Source organism: Hypanus sabinus, unplaced genomic scaffold (assembly GCF_030144855.1).
Source record: "Hypanus sabinus isolate sHypSab1 unplaced genomic scaffold, sHypSab1.hap1 scaffold_756, whole genome shotgun sequence".
Taxonomy (NCBI): Eukaryota; Metazoa; Chordata; class Chondrichthyes; order Myliobatiformes; family Dasyatidae; genus Hypanus; species Hypanus sabinus.
In genome coordinates this window covers 15,739-34,380 of record NW_026781607.1, presented here as the reverse complement: position 1 = coordinate 34,380, position 18,642 = coordinate 15,739, and the positions used below count along the sequence as shown (strand labels likewise).

At 44.2% G+C, this 18,642-nt stretch overlaps 1 protein-coding gene across 1 annotated transcript; it reads right to left on the bottom strand.

Annotated features, from left to right (window-relative positions):
* Positions 1-1,657: 1,657 nt before the first annotated feature.
* Positions 1,658-3,673, bottom strand: LOC132390063 (probable G-protein coupled receptor 139). Its single transcript, XM_059962649.1, has 3 exons — positions 3,511-3,673; positions 1,978-2,884; positions 1,658-1,724 (listed from the first exon to the last, which is right to left on the bottom strand). Exons 1-3 carry the CDS (start codon positions 3,578-3,580, stop codon positions 1,658-1,660), a joined length of 1,044 nt encoding a protein of 347 aa, XP_059818632.1. The 5' UTR covers positions 3,581-3,673.
* Positions 3,674-18,642: the final 14,969 nt, after the last annotated feature.

The window sequence follows — 18,642 nt, the reverse complement described above, 5'->3', positions numbered from 1 at the left end:
TGCTCTATTTGCCCCATTTCGTTCTTCTGGAACGTTTTCAGTTACGTGTCCTTTATCATTTGGGGAATTTTGGTACATGAGTTTTTGTCGGAAAGCGTATCTCGCCCAGTTTTCCACTGAGACAATGCTCAAAAGTCTAAGGAACAGACAGGCTAAGGACGGATGTTACTGCGGAATTTTCACCTCAGGTAGCCAAAGGATGGACGTCTGCGGTGGAGGGAATGCCATGCAGGAATGACTGAGATCATGGGACTGATTTGGATGGGACTTTGGAGTGACTTCCATACAAGTGCATGAAATTATACACCCAGCGTGCTGGATTCAGCTGTCGTTAGACATGTAAACATCTGTTTTCAATTTATTCCCCTAACTCCGTTTACAGTTTGTGGCACTTAAATGTATTTTTCTCCCTTCACCGATTCCACATCGCTCCCCTTATCGTTTCCTTTCTTGAATATTGAGATTAGTTCTCTTTCTATCGGTGTGGGAATGCCCTGGGGGAAAATTCCGGTTAACAAAATTGATCTATAGACAGCCCGGAAAGTAGTTCATCTCAGCGAATACAGAGTCAGTGTGGTCTTGTGACGGGGACGGCATGTCTCACAAATGTGACTGTGATTTTAAAGGAATTAAATCTCGACGAATTAACAAAACAGGAAGATAGACGGAGTTTGGAAGGACTTCAGTAATGTTTCTAAGAAGACTCCGATGACAGGGACGCCGAGATGAATTGGCAAACTAGTCACAATATCAGCTCGGTAAATGGATGCAAATGGTAGTGTGCGTCTGTTTCTCTCTTCCCGGATGCCGGCTATAAGCGGCGAGTGTAGATTTATTGCTGGGTCCTTTATTGTTCGCAAAACAGTATGTGAATCAAAAAGTGACTTAATGCACTTCGTGAAAAAAAAAATTCTGGGATGACATATAGACCTTGGTAAGGACGATTTAAGTTGTAACCTTGCAATGCTAGGACATACCTCTCTGAATGCAGTGGGACAAGTGAACATTACATGTGTTTTTTGTTATACTTGCATTGTACGCCGAAACGTTGAGTGGAAGAATTCCGACTCGGTCTTACAGCTGTACGGAGCACTGGTCAGAGCAGGGTGACAGCAACGGGTGCAATTCTGATTCCCACGCCATGTGAAGGATTTTGTAAGAACTGAACAATGGTAGATCAAAATTCACGTTTGTTTCTGGACTGTGGGGAAGGGGATAAATTATACGGAGAAGTGTGTTTGTTTCAAATAGAAAATGAAGTGAATGGTCCTTGTAGAAGTTTTTCAATAATGAGGAGGTGTATATTGTACAGATGGCCAACAGCTTTGTCTTTTCCTACGTCAGCAGTGGCTAAACCTACAGGCACGTGCAGACACAGAGCTGAAGACATTCTTTTTTCGCCCCGTGTGCGTGGTTATATCTACAGCAGACGTGCTCTATGTAGGTGATAATAAAATATTGGAAAAGTGTTTGTACAGCCTTTGGTTAACAAATACAGAGAGGGATACGGGCTGTATTATAGCTCTGGGGATTGGCATAGTTCGCCATAATCGAGCTGGGGCAGAACTTATACAATATTGATCCCCCGCTGCAATCTACAAGAAGGTGGCTCTGTCACAGCGCTGACCGCAGCGAATCTACACTGCCAGTATAAAAGTCATTGCGATTGCTCCACCTTTACCCGAGTTACCTTGCGGCCAGATGAGCCCTGAGTGTCAACGCAGCTGTGAAACGGAAAGAGTGAATGAAATCAACTGAGTGATCAGATACGGGGAATGTTGATGACGTCACGGCCGTCAAGGACGCTCCTGCACAGAAATGGAGTTGAGTGTTATTTTGTTCCAAGTCAATAGCCAGACCCATTATACTTAAACACATAAAACTCAGATGCACATCGCGACCCAATGACGGGTGCCCGATGCGGAGAATTAGCGGTTAATGAACTTTCGAACTTTAGGAATATGTGCTTTGCTTTACCTGTGCCTTTTAATCAATATTGAAAACGAAGTCCAAGGAGATTTTAACACCCGCCGCATTTCTTCTCTAAACTTAGCCTGGGTCGCTGTATAAATGCAGGTGTTCGTGCAGGAACTCAGGTACATCAGCATGTAGCCGGCTTCATTGGCGACGTAGGCAGAGTCGGTGTAATCGCCGTCGTAATGCGCGGTTCCTGCGAGTCGGGTGGTCGGAAAGGTCACGGCGGCCGTCAGCCACAACAGAATGAAAATGCCGGACACACTAAAGAGTAAAATGATGGATTTCCGGCGGCTTTCCATCTCCGGATCCTTCTGTGTTTGACTGCTGTGACCGCGCAGTCCGCGGCGAGCTTTACTGGCTAATAAAATGCGCCTTACTGTCACACAGTTAAACAGGGCTATCAGAACAAAAGGTAATATAACAGTTAAAATACTCTGCAGAATGGAGAATGAGGCTCCCACAGGAGACGTCTTGAACCACGAGCTCAGCTTACAGCCCCATGGAATACCGTTAACTACACTGACGGGTTTAAACTCAAATAGAAACGGGACGTTCTGTAAATGCAACAAGAGCGCCGCGGTTATAATGCCGGAAAAAGCTGTCCTCACTGTGCAATATTTCGCTTTCAGCTTCTGACAACAGATCGCTACAAACCGATCGATTGTGAACAGGACAGTGAACCAGACCGAGGTTTGCAGGCTGGTTACATTGAAGTACATACCAACCTTACAGGCCGATGTGTAGGACAGGAAGGATGTTGGAAACTGGTAGGTGACGATATGATACCCGATTACACAGAACATAATCACCAGGAGATCTGCCATTGCCATGGCAACCATGTAGTGGGATATACATTTGGAAAGGCCGCAATTCCCTCGGCAGAGGACCACTATTGTCAGTAGGTTCGCTAGGGAAAGAGATACACAGTGTGAGTTACAAATAGGGCTAGGAGAAGTGTTACACTTTTATAGTTCTTACGCTTCGATATATCTGCCATTTTTGATCAAATTTATTATCACCTTCAAGGTGTGATAGGGAGAAATTAATTCAAATATCCCGCTGGACACCCCATTCTTGTGATAGCTATATTTACTATAATTCCCAACTGTTAAGGGTGAGACATATTATCAAAGGAGAGAGAGAGAGAGTGAGAGATCAGCAACGGTGGCAGTTGGTACAATCTGCAACGTTCCCACAATTCATACTGTTGTACTGCTCCTTCACCAAAAGTTAGATCACAAAATACATTTCAATCCGCGGTATCAAATTTACGCTGACAGTGGTCAACTTCGGGGAGGATTGGTCTCTCTGAATTTGAGCACCATCGTCGACTTTGAACTTTGGAAGCGGCGTGGGGAGTGGAAGCAGTGAACCTGATCCTGCATCAGCGTAGAGTGCGGCGACGAACCGTTCAGTAGCAATAGTCTGCCGCTTCTCCGCGCTGGGTTGGTTTCGGCGATAAGGAATACCCAGTGAAATGACTGTTAACAGAAGAACGTCATAACATTTCAGACAGAGGATGTGTACACTTACCCGGAACACCGAAAGCTGCCAGAATAGGGTAAAATACAATCGCCACATGCCGGATTGTCAGTAGAGCCATTTTTCGGATATTGTACAAAATGTGCCGCACTTCTTGCACTAAGCGCCACTCCGCTGCGTTCTGATCTCGCTGCCCTTTTATGCATTAATCTATACCCCGGTTAAAAAAAAACAACAACAACAACAGCAACAATGGTTGCACATAACTCGAGTTAGTTACAGCCAGTTAACAAACATTGCGCCGTTTCTACTTCTGTGTTCTCACGGCGCCACAGGGAATACGGAAAGCTCAGTCCATAACACCGTCTGGTAAAGTAGACAATCAGAATTTTTTTAAAGCTTGAACAGTCTGAGTTATTTGCTGAAGTAATTGTGGACCGTACGGATTCCATCATTTTATTCCAACTTTATCCATACTTCTTCAGTCACAATGAACTCAGCAGCCCTTTGCGCAGGCATGATTGACAACGATAGTAAACGTGATGCTGGTTCCGAGTCTGATGGTGGAAATGAGGAGCCAATGATGATCCATAATATGCACCGCCATTTATTGAGACCTTATTCGGAGCCAGAAAAGCCGATGCCCATTCGGTATTGGTAATACTTGTCACTGAGGTTATTATAGAGATCTTTAGCCTTCAATGATAACAAGCGGGGGTACTTTAACACTGTCGTACAGCGGGTACTTCCATTGCTCCGAATAAGGTCTCAATAAATGGTGGTGCATATTATGGATCATCATTGGCTCCTCATTTCCATCACCAGATTCGGAACCAGCATCACGTTTACTATCTCCAGTAAATGTCGTGAAATGTGTGTATAGTGCAATACGTCCAAAAGCGGCGCTAAAATAAACAATATAAATAAACAAGGGAGGTGGCGCAAAAAGAATTCAAACAGTGACGTAGATTTTTTTAATTTAGAAAAGTTTAGAAATAATTTAGAAAGTTGATGCTTGAAGAGAATAAGCTTAACTAAGTTATACGAGGCTTAGCGTGTGTTTTGCTGATACTGACGTCAACCCCCTGAACTCTTACATAGCCACGGACAAAGACATGAGCAGAATATATTGGGAAGTGTTTAATTTGGGGGGGGGGAGTACCCACTATGATGCTATGAGGCAGGAACCTGGGGATGAAAACTAGGAACTGATGTGTTCAGGGAAAAGCCCAACAGAAATGTGAAAGTTGTTTAGTGCTTGGCGTTCTGGGTTGGTTTGCCCCACTGAGGTAAGGAAAGGATGGTAACTCGAAGGGGTCATGTCTGTGACAAGATGTGGAATATCCATTCCCGAGGATGAAAAAAGCAGGATTAAGACCAACGAAACAGCGATCATCAGAGATGGTTCTGGGGAGTTACAAAGTCGCCAAGAAGGAGCCAAACAATGGACATCAGGTCATGTCTCTGGTACCGTATGATAGTGCAGGTTTCATCTGTTCCTGCTGGTGCATTTTAGAGAGTGAGAGTGTGGATTTCATACTGTATCTCTGTGTCTCTTCTACAGTGCGAGAGTGTGGATTTCATTCTGCATCTCGCTGACTTTTCTGCAGAGTGAGAGTGTCGGTTTAATTCTGTGCGTATTTGTCTCTAGTACAGTGTGAGAGTATTGGGTTCATTCAGTACCTGTCTTTCTCTTGTATAGTGTAACAGTGTGGATTTCATATTGTACCTCGCAGTCTCTTCTGCAGTGTGAGTGTTTGGAGTTCATTGTGTATCTTTCGGTCTCTGATATCACCTGAGAGTGAAGGGATCATATTTTTTTCTTTTTGCTTTTGTCCCATAAATCTGACATTAAATCATCCTGTATAATTAGCAGCATTTTTTATTCAAACTACATTTTGCACAACTATACCAAGCTACCTCCAGATGACACCTCCAAATTCATTATACACACAGACCGCCGAACGACAGTAGTTATTTTGGAATAGTACTGCAAAAGTCTTTCAGGCGGAAATAGGACAACGGGCTGGCAATGTCAATGTTCACACCTAATTATTAACATACGCTATTGCATGAACTTCAGTAGGTCTAGATTTGGAACGTTTCTACGTTATTCAATTATGTAACAGTGGTCGTAGTAGTTGAATTACGGAATGCGGAGTGACGTATAACTGCTGTAGAGAAAGGTAGAAGATAAGGTGCAACATCAAAAGTAGACAGATTGTGAAGCCAATGTTATATTATACATCATATAATTATAAATACATTCTATAATAGTATAATAAATATTGTAATAAAGCCCCGTAACACGCGTTTTCAGGGTGATGTTGTATTCACTCCTGTATCTTTGTTACCTTTTCCCCCGAAATTGAGGTAGGAGAGTAGTTTTGAGTATTTTCAAACTGCTGTTCGTAGATATGTGACAAATAAAGGTCTAAAAGTTTCCAGAAGTTATACCGCGATATGGAGTTTGGATTCTTAAGAATTCATGCCTGACGTTGAAAGCAGAAGTGCGCTTGCACATCACATCCTCCTGATGTCAATGTTTCTGTGTCTGTATGTCCCTTTGGCGGAATGGCCAGACTGCGCATAACAGTACATGTTTATGCAGACTAGTGTTTCTATAGATCCAGCAGAGCTACCTGCTCTGGCATTCACTACCGTCAGTCAACAGAATCAGATCTCAATTCGGCTGCTAAATTTCCCACCAAACTGGGCGTTTACCTTCAAAGATCTGTCCATGTGCTTCCGGGATCCCTCTGGTCCACCGTTGTAATTCACATTCGAGCATTTGGTATGGATCTCCTGGCCTTACGTAGACATTTTGTCTGCATTGTGTCTGCACTTGTGCATTACCATGCATCCTACAGATTTAATCCGATCATACCAATTGCTTAAACTGCAGCAGTTCCTTTGCAGTAAATGGGATACCTTTTCAAATGCCAACAACTCATCTCAGTTTCTCATATTACTGGAAAATTATTTATTCTCCCTGTCATTTACCAATTCACTTTAGCCACCGACATCGGTAAGTGAACTGTTTACCAATGCTATAGTCGAATATGCATGGTATTCAAGTATTCATATTAGAACATAGAACACAGAACCTGGAATAGTACAGCACATTACAGGCCCTTCGAGCCACAATGTTGTGCAGACCCTCAAACCCTGCCTCACACATAACCCCACCCCAACTTAAATTCCTCCATCTACCTGCCTAGTAGTCTCTTAAACTTCACTAGTGTATCTGCCCCCACCACTGACTCAGGCAGTGCATTTCACGCACGAACCACTCTCTGAATAAAAGACCTTCCTCTAATATCCCCTTTTAACGTCCACCCCTTATCATAAAGCCATGTCCTGTTGCACTGAGCAGTGGTGCTCTGGGGAAGAGGCGCTGGCTGCCCACTCTGTCTATTTCTTGTGCACCTCTATCATGTCTCCTCGCATCCTCCTTCTCTCCAAAGAGTAAAGCCCAAACTCGCTTAATCTCTGATCATAATCCATACTCTCTAAACCAGGCAGCACCCGGGTAAATCTCCTCTGTAAACTTCATGACTTTTTAAATTTCAAACATGAAACATACCCTCCTCCCCTCCAGGAACAAATACACGAATATTAATGCATATTCTATCAGAATATTAATTCGGAATTATCAGCATTTGGGGAGAATGTAATTCAGCCTCAGTCCATTGCCCTGTACAGACGGTGTTTGCAAGTTGGCTGAATTTTGTCATAGTGCATTGCGAGTGGGCAGAAGCTACGAGCTCCCGTGACTTTACCCTTAGCAGCGAGTTGTTGTAATTTGTACATACGGTTTTGGAGATCTAAACTTGTCTTTCCAATGTAACATAATCCCACAGGACTCTCCACAACAGACTTATTATTCCTACAGGACTGAGCAGAAATGAGGTATGATTTTCGTTTCATGGCGAGCTCCTTTCGACACACGGGATGGAATGGCAGAACAACCCACTGTGAGTGAAATCGCATTCCCAGTACACCAGTCCCATCCAGCCACAGTGGAGAAATTCACCTTGTCCCGGAGTCGGTCAGAGTTGTTCCTGGAATCTGGCACCGGCTCTTTCTGCTCCACATCCAAGAGCAAACGATCCATTCTGAACGTGAACAGGGAGTCAGACTCAGAAGGTCATAACTGCTACCGATATGGCACTGACACTGAACACGGTGATTTCCCTGTCACCCATCGCCCCTTTCTTCCTTCTGTCACATATGCACAAAAAGGACGGTACCCTCTGCAAATGAACGTGCCATTCAGCTCGCGTTGGGTCAATGGAAGGAGGGCAGTGTAGTCACATTTTACTCCTAGTATCCAAACTTTGGCTCCGAATATTGGTCCGAGACCTCCGGTGTCAGGTTCTCAGGCAACAGCCCAATACGAATTTATTCAAAAACTAAGTTCAAAAACTGACTAAAAATTATTGGCAGTTTTCCTATTGCTAATCCCTTCAGCAACAAGTATACCGATTTGGATAGAACAGGGTGGGGTTGATGACCCATTAGTGCACAACAGCAGCCGTTGCAAACGTAGCCGTAGCTGGCTCTAAGGCGCTGTATATAAGGGTAAAGTCAGGCAGTATTGTAGTGATAGGCGACTCTATAGTTAGGGGGACAGTCAGGAGACTATGACAGCAAATACACAAGGTTGGTGTATTGCTTCCGGGACGCAAGGTTCCAGGATGCATCGGAGTGGCTCAAGGATATCATCAAGCTGAAAGCTGAACAGTCAGAGCTTGTGAAGTGTGTTGGCATGAATGACACAGGCAAAATGAGGAAGAGCTTCACGCAGTGAGTATGTAGAGTTGGGAATGTGACTGAACAGAAGGACCTCCAACGTACTTATCTCCGGATTACTTCTGCTGAATCGAGCTGGCGCAAGTCGGAATGGTATGAATGTGTGTCTGAGGGACGATAGTGCAGGCTGCAGGGTTTTAACTCCTTGGGCCATTGGAACGCTTTTTCGGGGAATGGGTGATCCGTACAAGAGGGACGGATTCCATCGGAACTGGAGGGGAACTAATGGTAAACACAAAGTACACTGCAGATGCTGTGGTTAAGTGAACACGTATAAACACGTTGGATGAACTCAGCAGGTTATTATCCCTGCAAGCGTAAGTGCTACACCAGTCCCGACACCTTCTCTCTTACCACAATTCAGGGCCCCAAACTGACCTTCCATGTGAGGCAACATTTTACTTGTGAGTGTGCTGGTGTCAACTATTACATCCGGTGCTCCCGGTGTGGCCTCCTCTACATCGGCAATACCCAACGCAGATTGGGGGACGTCTTCGTCGAGCACCTCCTCTCCGTCCGCCACAGCAGACAGGACCTGCCGTTCGCCACCTACTTCAACTCTGCTTCTCATTCCCATTCGAATATGTCCATACATGGCATACTCTACTGCCACGATAAGGCCAAACTCAGGTTGGAGGAGCAACACCTCATATACAGTCGGGTAGTCTCCAGCCCCTTGTTATGAACATCGAATTCTCCAACCGTTAATTCCCTCCCTCTCCCGTGCCCCATCCCACTTAAACTCTGCCTCCTCTTCTAGCTGCCTATCACCTCTCCTGACTCTGCCTTCTTCTAGTACCCATAGTGCTTTCCCCTTAGATCCCTTCTTCACCTATCCTGCCTATACCCTCCCTGCTTTCCCTCCCCCACCCCTTGATCTTTCCTCTGATTAGTTTTTGTTTTTACCTGGCACCTACTAGCCTTCTCCTTCCCACCATCCCCCACCTTCTTTATAGGGCCCCTGCCCCCTCTCTTTTCAGTCCTGACGAATTGTCTCGGCCCGAAACGGTAACTGCTCGCTTCAGCGGATGCTGCCCGACCTGCCGAGTTCAACCATCGTGTTTGTCAGGGGAACTAATACCCTGGCCGGAAGGTTAAGTACTGTTTGTCGAGGGTTTAAACTAATTTTCCTATGGGCTCGGAACAAGAGAACCGGATCAGAAAATGAAGAAAGGCGGAGGCAAAATTCAATTAAGTTATTTGATGGGTTGAAATCAGACTTCTAATGCGACGAGTACATTACAGATCCCAGACGGAGAGCGGGACTAGAATGGATGATGACTATTAAAGGATTTCATAAGTTTAGAAAACGCAGAGGTGGAGGTAAAAGAACGTGGAGTTCTACTTCTAATCAGGGACAATATTACAGTGCCTTAAACTTACCTACGGACTTGGTCTCTACCCCTGTCTCTCACATTCTCGACTCTCTGGATAAAGAAAAAAATCTTCCTTATGTCCTTTGTAAAAGTTCGCCCCTCAATTCTGAGGCTCTCCCCTTTGGTTTTGGACACATTACCACTGGAAACTTAACCGTGGCTGTACGGGTCTTTTGCTATCTAGTTGTTGTAAAGGAATGTCTCCTCAGAGCATGCTGCCAACAGTTACAAAGATCTCTGCCCTTACAATCCAGTGCTAGCTCTTGACGTGGTCTCTGCCCTTGGGACATGGTGCTAGTTGTAATAAAGATCTCTACTCTTACAGTATGATGCCGCTGTCGTAAAGATCTATATCCTTACAGTTCGTTGTCATTTGTCGTAAACATGTGTATCTTGCAGAGCGGAGCCAGCTGTTGTAAAGATCAGTGGTCTTACAGAATGGCACCGACTATTGCAGAGATGTCTGTCTTCGGTCTGGTGCCAACTCTTTCAGAGGTGGTTATCCTTCCCATACCGTGCATGGTGTTGCAAATGCTTATGCCACTATAACACAATGCTGATGGTGCTTTTTTTTTAATCACAGCTACAGTGCCAAACTGGGATTGTCCAGATATAGGTATTCAATGTTGAAAACAAATCTACTCTTGTATTGGAGTCTTGTACTGGTCTGTGTCCTTACTGACCGGTGCATCCTCTGGCAGCTGGGTCTGCTTGGAATACAGTGTAAGTGACTTTACAGACGTGTGCCCTTATTTAATAAACTGATCTTGTGGGCCCAGATGGATTACAATTCCCCTGGAGATCAGACTAAGAGTTTGATGTTATTAGTAGCCATGGGATCACTGTGGGTGGGGTAGATCATCCAGCCCATCAAACCTATACTAGCTCCTGCTACAACAACATTCATTCCGTCCCGTCCCCCATTTTTTTCAGACAGCTCGATAAGTTTATTTTCCTAAATAACGTTCCCAGTTCCTCTTCGAGCATGCTGATTGCTTGATCACCCCAACCTGGCAAGCTCTGTGTCCCGCTCGAGAACCACAGTCGCAGACCCAATTGATCCGTTGCCCACTGGGCTTCAATTCATTGACCAATAAACTGGGAACAGTATAGCACAGGAACAGCCCCCTCTACGCAATGTCTGTTTACTGACCATGATAACAATTTATACTGCATGTTTACATGGATGGGGCCTGTGTCCCCAGTGGACCGAAACCCCCAAAGGAATGCACAACTTAATACACGACACCATCTCCTCCTCAGTATCAGTACGTCTGAAAATATCACTATACTCCCTCCCTGACCTCACTTCTCTCCATGTCATTCTCCTTAGTGAACTCCAATGAATACAACTGAATAATTTTGTATATCACATGCTAACTCTGGCAGCAGCCATAGACTCACTCTTTGATCTTGTGTGGTCCTGTGCTCTCCAAGTATACTTACTTGTTCAACTTATCCAGAGGGAATAGTGGCAGAATTGTTTTTTATTGAACAACAGAATGAGCGATTTAAATTGCCAACCTTAACCCGTCATGTCACTATAGTCAAACACACTGCAACTCCGGAACTACTCGAACTCGTGTTTCCGACTTCACAGGAGTTAAACCGCACTCAGTTTAACTCTACCTAATACTAATGTTATTGGACAACTTCATTCCATTCAGGCTGGATGTATAATATTTCCTTCATCGTTAAAACAAAGTTTGACCTGTTTCCCACCGCCCGGTACGACCGGGTATTTCGTAATCTGGTTGGTTTCGCAGGTACCTCCCTCTCCGTGGGCAATGCATAAAAATGTGAACCGTGTACATTGCGCCGCACCCCACGAAGCCCAATGCTATTCTAACCTCTGTACGGTCATCCGAGGCAGTGGAAGGCATGAAGCCTATCATAAAAGCACTTTCGGATCAGGAAGTGCTGCTACCAACCTGTAGTCCTTGTAATTTTCCTGTTTTACCGTTTCCAAAACCAGGCTGTGATAATGAGTGACTTGTTTTTACAATACTTCATGGTTATTAACAAATATATCTATACATCCCGTCGTAGGCGATACCAACGTCATCCACTCCAGTATTCCTGTCACATCGGAATGTTATTCTGTTGTGGATCCTGTTCAGGTCTTACTACATAAGGATAGTCAGTAGTTGTTTATTTTTACTTACAGTGACAGTGGGAAGTGAATTGGACCAGGTTGTATCATGGGTAAACTGAGAGCCTCTCTCTTTATACCGCCGCAGTAAATACTAGATTTATGCACCTTCCGGTTTCCAGGGGAAGTAGAACTTACCAAAAATTTGATTATCTTCTTGTTGCCTCTCCCACCCTGGTTAATCATGAAAAAAGTATTGTGGCTTTGTTGAGAAACCTGGCCTAAAAGTGGTCACGGGGTAACCCTCAATAAACTGCAGGACACTCCACAGTATTTAGAGCACATTCTTTCGTAAGGAACTCGGCAACAGGCAAAAGAACAAATTGCAGCTTTTACTAATGAAGCACCACCCCGCTCCCGAACTGAAATGCTTCCCGTTTTGGGAATTTTCAATTATTGTAGACATCAACTGATGGAGGCTCCTCTTCGACAAGCCGCATTACTGAGCATGTCTGCCGAAATGCAACAGACTCAGGAAAAGAACGCAGCCTTTAATACTCTTAACACCGCGTTGTCAACTTCCTCTGCTCTGGGCATATCTGACAATCCAGCTCATTTCCAATTATTTGTGAATGTACAACAAGGGTTTCCTAGTGGCATTTTAACACGACGACATGGGGGCCTCAGCCCACCCATTCCTTATTATTCTGCACAATTACACCATTTGTAAGAGGCATGCCAGGTTGCCTAAGATCTGTCGTTGACACTGCAATCACGGTAGAAAAGTCCAATCCTATTGTGCTGGATCACTTTGTTGAAGGGTCGAGGCCCGAAACGTCTCTTTTACATAGATGCTGCATGACCTGCTGAGTTCCTCCAGGATCTTGTGTGTAGTACCTTGATTTCCAGCATTTGCAGGTTAGTCTTGTTTGTGATTGTACTCAGACAGCAGTCAGCATCAGGAGGATATGGGGTGCATTCACACAACAGAATTAAGCCCAGGTCATTGCCATCTCTGGAATGCGGTGGTCTTGTCATATAATCTTGCCGGACAGTTTTGTTGTAGTCGTCAAACCACTCAAACTGCATGAGTTATACCGGTGTTATATAACGCTGATCGGCTAAAGGGCGGTGTATCAGTGAGACGGAGCTAGAAATGCAAAAAAAATGAGGAATGTTCCGTCAGCAAGCGGTACCACATCATTTAAAGTAATTCTGTAAAAAACACTGTCTTTCAATCCTCAGACACGAGGTGCTTGATTCATTTTCCTTGTGATGAACGGTAGGCTCAGATGATCAAATATTAATTAACATTCCAACCGACTCGACCTTCCCAGCTGAGCGTATCCAGTAATTTCCGTGTTTAAATCGGATTTCAAATACCGATTACAGTTCCAGATAGAACTCAGTTAGATCGAGAGAGAGAGAGAGAGAGAGAGAGAGAGAGAGAGAGAGAGAGAGAGAGAGAGAGAGAGAGAGAGAGAGAGAGAGATCATACAAAAACGTGCAACTTTTTCCCGTGGCTTTGGAATTTTATTACAGTTCAGCGTACAGTTATTATCAGTGTAAATATATGCACTACATACAACAAAGAGATTTATTATTTTGTTCAGTAGGGACCGGGCGAGTGGACAGAGAGAAACAAAGAATAGAAGGCGAAGTAAGAAAACAGAATATCACGAGGCCTTGGGACGTGAACGGAGGTAAAGACGGAAATATGCTGGGACAAAGAGAGAGCCGTCCGGAGATGGAGCCGGAGTTGAAAAATAAACATATGCGTATTTTAGAGAGCTCAGCTGTTCGCGGTTGTTCTACATATCGGCAGTCAGATATAGAGGGAACGTGGTGTTTGAGTCCTGTCTACTGCAGAACGAAACTGGTCGCTCTATGATTTAACATATTTAGTTATCAGTTTCAGCGGGTATTTCACCGCGTTCTTCAGCTCCTCTCTGAACTTGCTCTGAGTCACGGCGTAAATACATGTGTTGGTGCAGGAGCTGAGGATCTGCAGCATCGCCGCCGTGGAGTCTGCGATATAAACAGGATCCACGGCCGAGTAGCGAGGGATTTTTGTAATCCACTGGTAGATATCAATTACCACCCGTGTTAACCACAGAAATATAAAACTCCCGGTTATACTCAACAGTAAAACGACCGATTTCCTTCGGTTCTCCGTCTCTGGATCCTTGTCATTCTTTCCGTTGTTCCGGCCCCGAAGCCCCATTCGGACTTGATTGGCGAAAAAGATCCGTCTAACGGTCAGAACATTGAAAAATAAAATCAGAAACAACGGGAGACCAGGCATGAAAATGCGATGAATCATCTCAAATGCGGAAACAACGGGAGACAAGGCATGAAAATGCGATGAATCATCTCAAATGCGGCCCACGAGGGGGACGTAGAGAAGCTCGATTTGATCACGCAACCATGGAAAACTCCATTAATTATCTTCGTAGGTTGCAATATGAAGTAGAAAGGGATACTTTCTAAACAACCCAGGACACTCACTGTTCCGATAACCACAGCCGCTGTTCTTTCCGTGCAATATATTATTTTCAGCTTTGCACAACAAATGGCCACAAATCTGTCACAGGTGAACGCGACTGTCAGCCAGACAGAGATCCCGGTGCTGGCTAAAAGCAGGCAATAAACGACCCTGCAAACGGAAGACAGAAAATCTGAAATACATCATAACAGTCCACTTCAGTAGAGGTTCAGAGAGAGCGACCATGAGATCAGCCACTGCCATTCCCAGTAGGTAGCGAGTGATACATTTGGAGAGACCGCACTTTCCACGGAACAGGATAACAATCGCCACCAGGTTAACTGCAAGAGAGAGGGAAGGAAGCAGTGAAATTACTGACGAGTTCAGGAAATTGAGCAGCAGTGTGATAGACTTAGATTAGATCTTGTGATTTGTTTCTGTCTCAAAACCGGACGTAGAACATATGAACCCGCTGACTGTGCATTATTGGCGTGACAGGGAACTTGCCACGAGTTTTGTAAATGTGTTAAATCTGGGGGAAATTATCAAAACCAACGAGAGCGGAGCTGCTTAAAGGCTTTCTCGGCCGCAGTTGAGAGTTGAGAGTTAGGGGGCAAAAACAGTGAAGGATGGACATGAAACAACCGCATCACAGGAACAAAATGAAATCCGCATCTGCCGTTCCCTCTGATCACATTTCTAAAATAAATTAGCCCTTAACGTTGTTCCATTATCCAGTCACACAATTCACACGCAATTCCTACGGACAGACCCACAGAAGGACGACTGGTTCTCACAGATGCGGTATAACCCGGTACCCTCCTGTGCAGACATTTCAATTCACCGTTATTCTATGTATCGGGACAGCGGAGAGGATTTCAATCAGATAGAATCTCGGCTCCAATATGGAACGATGCCTGCTACGAAAGCAAAGGGATTAATATTGCCAGAGCCTTCTGCCCGACTGAAATGCGGGGACTTGACTGGTGACTATGGAAACAAGTAGCGATAAAAACACTTCAGAATAAGAATATTCGTATTAACTCTCAGTTTCTGCCGTTTGCAGGTGTGACAGCGGCATACCGGGAATTCCACCGGCTGAAATAACAGGGTAGTAAATGTCTTCTATCCACCAGATTACTGGATATCCCACCTGAGTGACGCAGCGAACGCTATTGCTCTGAATTCCAAAGCTCGGCAAGACACTCTGGACTGACGTACTGAAACAGGCTATGATTTATACAGGGGATCGATCAACAGTGACAAGTCCCACATTGGACCACTGTTACTGAACAAACAAATTGCATCATCGGCAGTGTCTCAGGGGCAAATAATGTGGAAATGTAACAGGAACACGTCACTGTCAATTGGCTTTACCTCAGTCTGATCCCTCTGTGTAATTGGATCAAAATGTGTAATGAAACCATTAAGTGAGTAATGAGCGGGCTTCATTTACAACGTTCCACAGTTGTATTGGCAGCGGTCACGACTGTTCCCATTTTCCAACCAGAAACTTTCACTGTGGTTCTCTTGCCACAAACAATCCGGAATCGATTTTTCCTGCATATTTGGCAATTTTCATTGTCACATCTGCGATTTTATCTGCAAATAGATCCTGTTTCTGTTACACTGTGAGAGTGTGGAGTTCATTCTGGATCTGTCAGTCTCTGCTACAGAGTGAGAGTGTGAGTTTCATTCTGTATCTGTCAGTCTCTGCTACAGTGTGAGAATATGAGTTTCATTCTGTATCTGTTGGATTCTGCTACAGTGTGAGAATATGAGTTTCATTCTGTATCTGTTAGTTTCCGCTACAGTGTGAGAGTGTGGGTTTCACTCTGTATCTGTCATTTTCTGTTACTTTTTGAGAGTATGGGTTTCATTCTGCATCTGATTGAAATAAAACTCACACAGGCAGCACATTTCGTGTTCGAGCAGCATTTATCCGAATACTTTTCTCTCAACAATTCGAAATTGCTACCTTCACCGTGTATCTCTGCTCTCTTTTGTTTGTGAACCAGAGAGTGAGTTTATTCGAGTGAGTTCCACTGATAAGTAATATAATGATCATTTCGATTTTCTGATGACAGCATCGGTCTGGCCTGTATCGCGACATCCATGTTCACTGATAAAATGGTAACAGTCTTGTTCCGTGTGGTTCTGAGAGAGTTTGTGAGCAGGAGTGTGAGTGAAGTCACGTTTCCCATTTGATTGATTAACTACTGAGAATCTGGCGTCATAGTTCCGGCAACAAACCCACCCCACCCCGTCGAACAATGTGCCACCAGAGATAAAACATATCCGCTGTGTACACAAACTCTCTGTCCAGTTCACCCTAGACGACATTAGGGTCTAGACGACATTAATGCTTGCTTCATTTAGATCACCTACTCCAGTATGATATTGAATTTTGATACGTCGATGTCCAGAGTTGTGACGGTTCCCTCCATCACTTAATCTATCTACCCCACATCTTTCGTATCTGTATGTGTATCCGTGAGCGTGTTAAAGTGTGTGTGTGTGTGTGTGTGTGTGTGTGTGTGTGTGTGTGTGTGTGTGTGTGTGTGTGGAAGCATCTCTCAACCTCTCTCCGGTAACTATATTACGTTATTTGCCGACGGCCCTGTTTATGTCTTTCTCTTCCAATACTGGCCATGATTGAACAGAGTCTGCTTACTGATTAGGCTGAAGTTTCATTGAAACTATCGCAGGACAAGGTTGCAGAAACAAGAGTCATTCATAGCGGAACAAGAGGAATAACACAGTGAGTTGGAAGAACAGAGAATAATAGTTCAGTGTGCTGGACAGAAAAGGATTCAGGATGCAGTAGGTTTCGAGCTGAAATTGAGGAGACGATTGATATGAAATTCACATAAATCGCGGGTTAGTGATAGAGAACGACCGCAAGACAAAGGCAATCAACAAACTGGAGACATTCAATCGAGTGTGTTGATCAGTTTCTACCGTCTTGCCGCGGGAATAGTGTGAAGAGAAGTGGTTCGTTTTGTACTCACTGGCCTCAGTGCACTGTGAGAGTGTGGGTTTCATTTTGTGCATATCAGTGGTACAGACTGAGAGTGTGGGGTTCTGAAGGTGTCACGCTCAGGTTCGGTGTGAGTGTATGCATTTCTTTATGTACATGCTGGTCTCTGCAACAGCGTGAGAGTGTGGGTTTCATACTGTACCTGACAGTCTTTGCTACAGTGTGAAAAAGTGTTATCATGGTCTTGTGAGTCTCGGATTCAATGTGCGCGGGTGTATTTTTTTTTCTCATTCTTATCCGCTGTTCCTCTGATCTGGTAAATAGTCTTAAAGTAGATTCTGCATTCCCTAAGCTATTTTTAGAACAAGAGTCTGGAGTCTGGAGTTGGTTTATGTTAAAATTGTGACATACATCGTGAGCTATGAATGATGACATTTGTATGGAGCAGCACCTTCAACGACACTAAGTTAATTGGAAACAAATGCATTCGGCCCGACATCATTCTGCATGCTATTCGTGTCACGGTGCGGTCCGTTGACTCCTCATTTCAGTTAATTTCCTTTTTCCCGTATTCCAACGGACACCTTGATTTTTTTTGTGATTTATTTTTTAATGAAGTTCATCAAACAAACATTTCCGTTACATGTATTTCAGACATTGTACATATATATCATATAATCATATATATCACAAATCTCCACAAAGTATTTATCTGAGGTATACACATAGAAAAAGTGGAAAGAAAAAGCAAGCAAAATGAAAGAAGTATGTAAAAGTAGGGAGTGAATTTGTTTTTTTAGAACATATTCATCAATTTGTAAGAATCAAATCAGGCCTATGAGACATTATGTAGTTAAACCATTTTTTCCCAGTATGAATCTAATTGTTGCAGATTATGATTATCAGAAGCTTATATTGTCCATTGTAATTTCCATCCATGTATTTAAAGATATGGTGTGGAAAAGTAAACATGTATCTGGGGTAAATATGGAATAACGTGGGGAATGTGGTGGATGGGTCGGGCAGCGTGTGAGGGACGAGGAGCAGAGTCACCGGTTCAGGAGGGAGACCCTCCACCCATCACCTGATCCCGTTTCCCGTTCATGATTTTCTGCAGATCTGCAGCATCTGCGGCTCACTGCTCTAAGGGTACGAGTAGCTTCACCTTTCACCCGTTCAGACAAGGCTGTGAGATCCGGATCTGTCACGTCCTCTCGTTGTGGGTGGACAATGTTCTTTTTTTCTCTCTGCAATAGCCTCTACATGTTTTATTCACTGTTTTGAGGTGCGGAAGTGCAGCCGATGTTTCTGGGTGTCTGGCCCGTTTATGTGAGAGTTTAGCCTTTTCCGTTTCTCTGAGCTTCTTATAAATGTTTAAAGTTTAGTTCAGCTTCACTTCAGAATTTCCAAAGCAACAACCCAATCAGTCAAATAG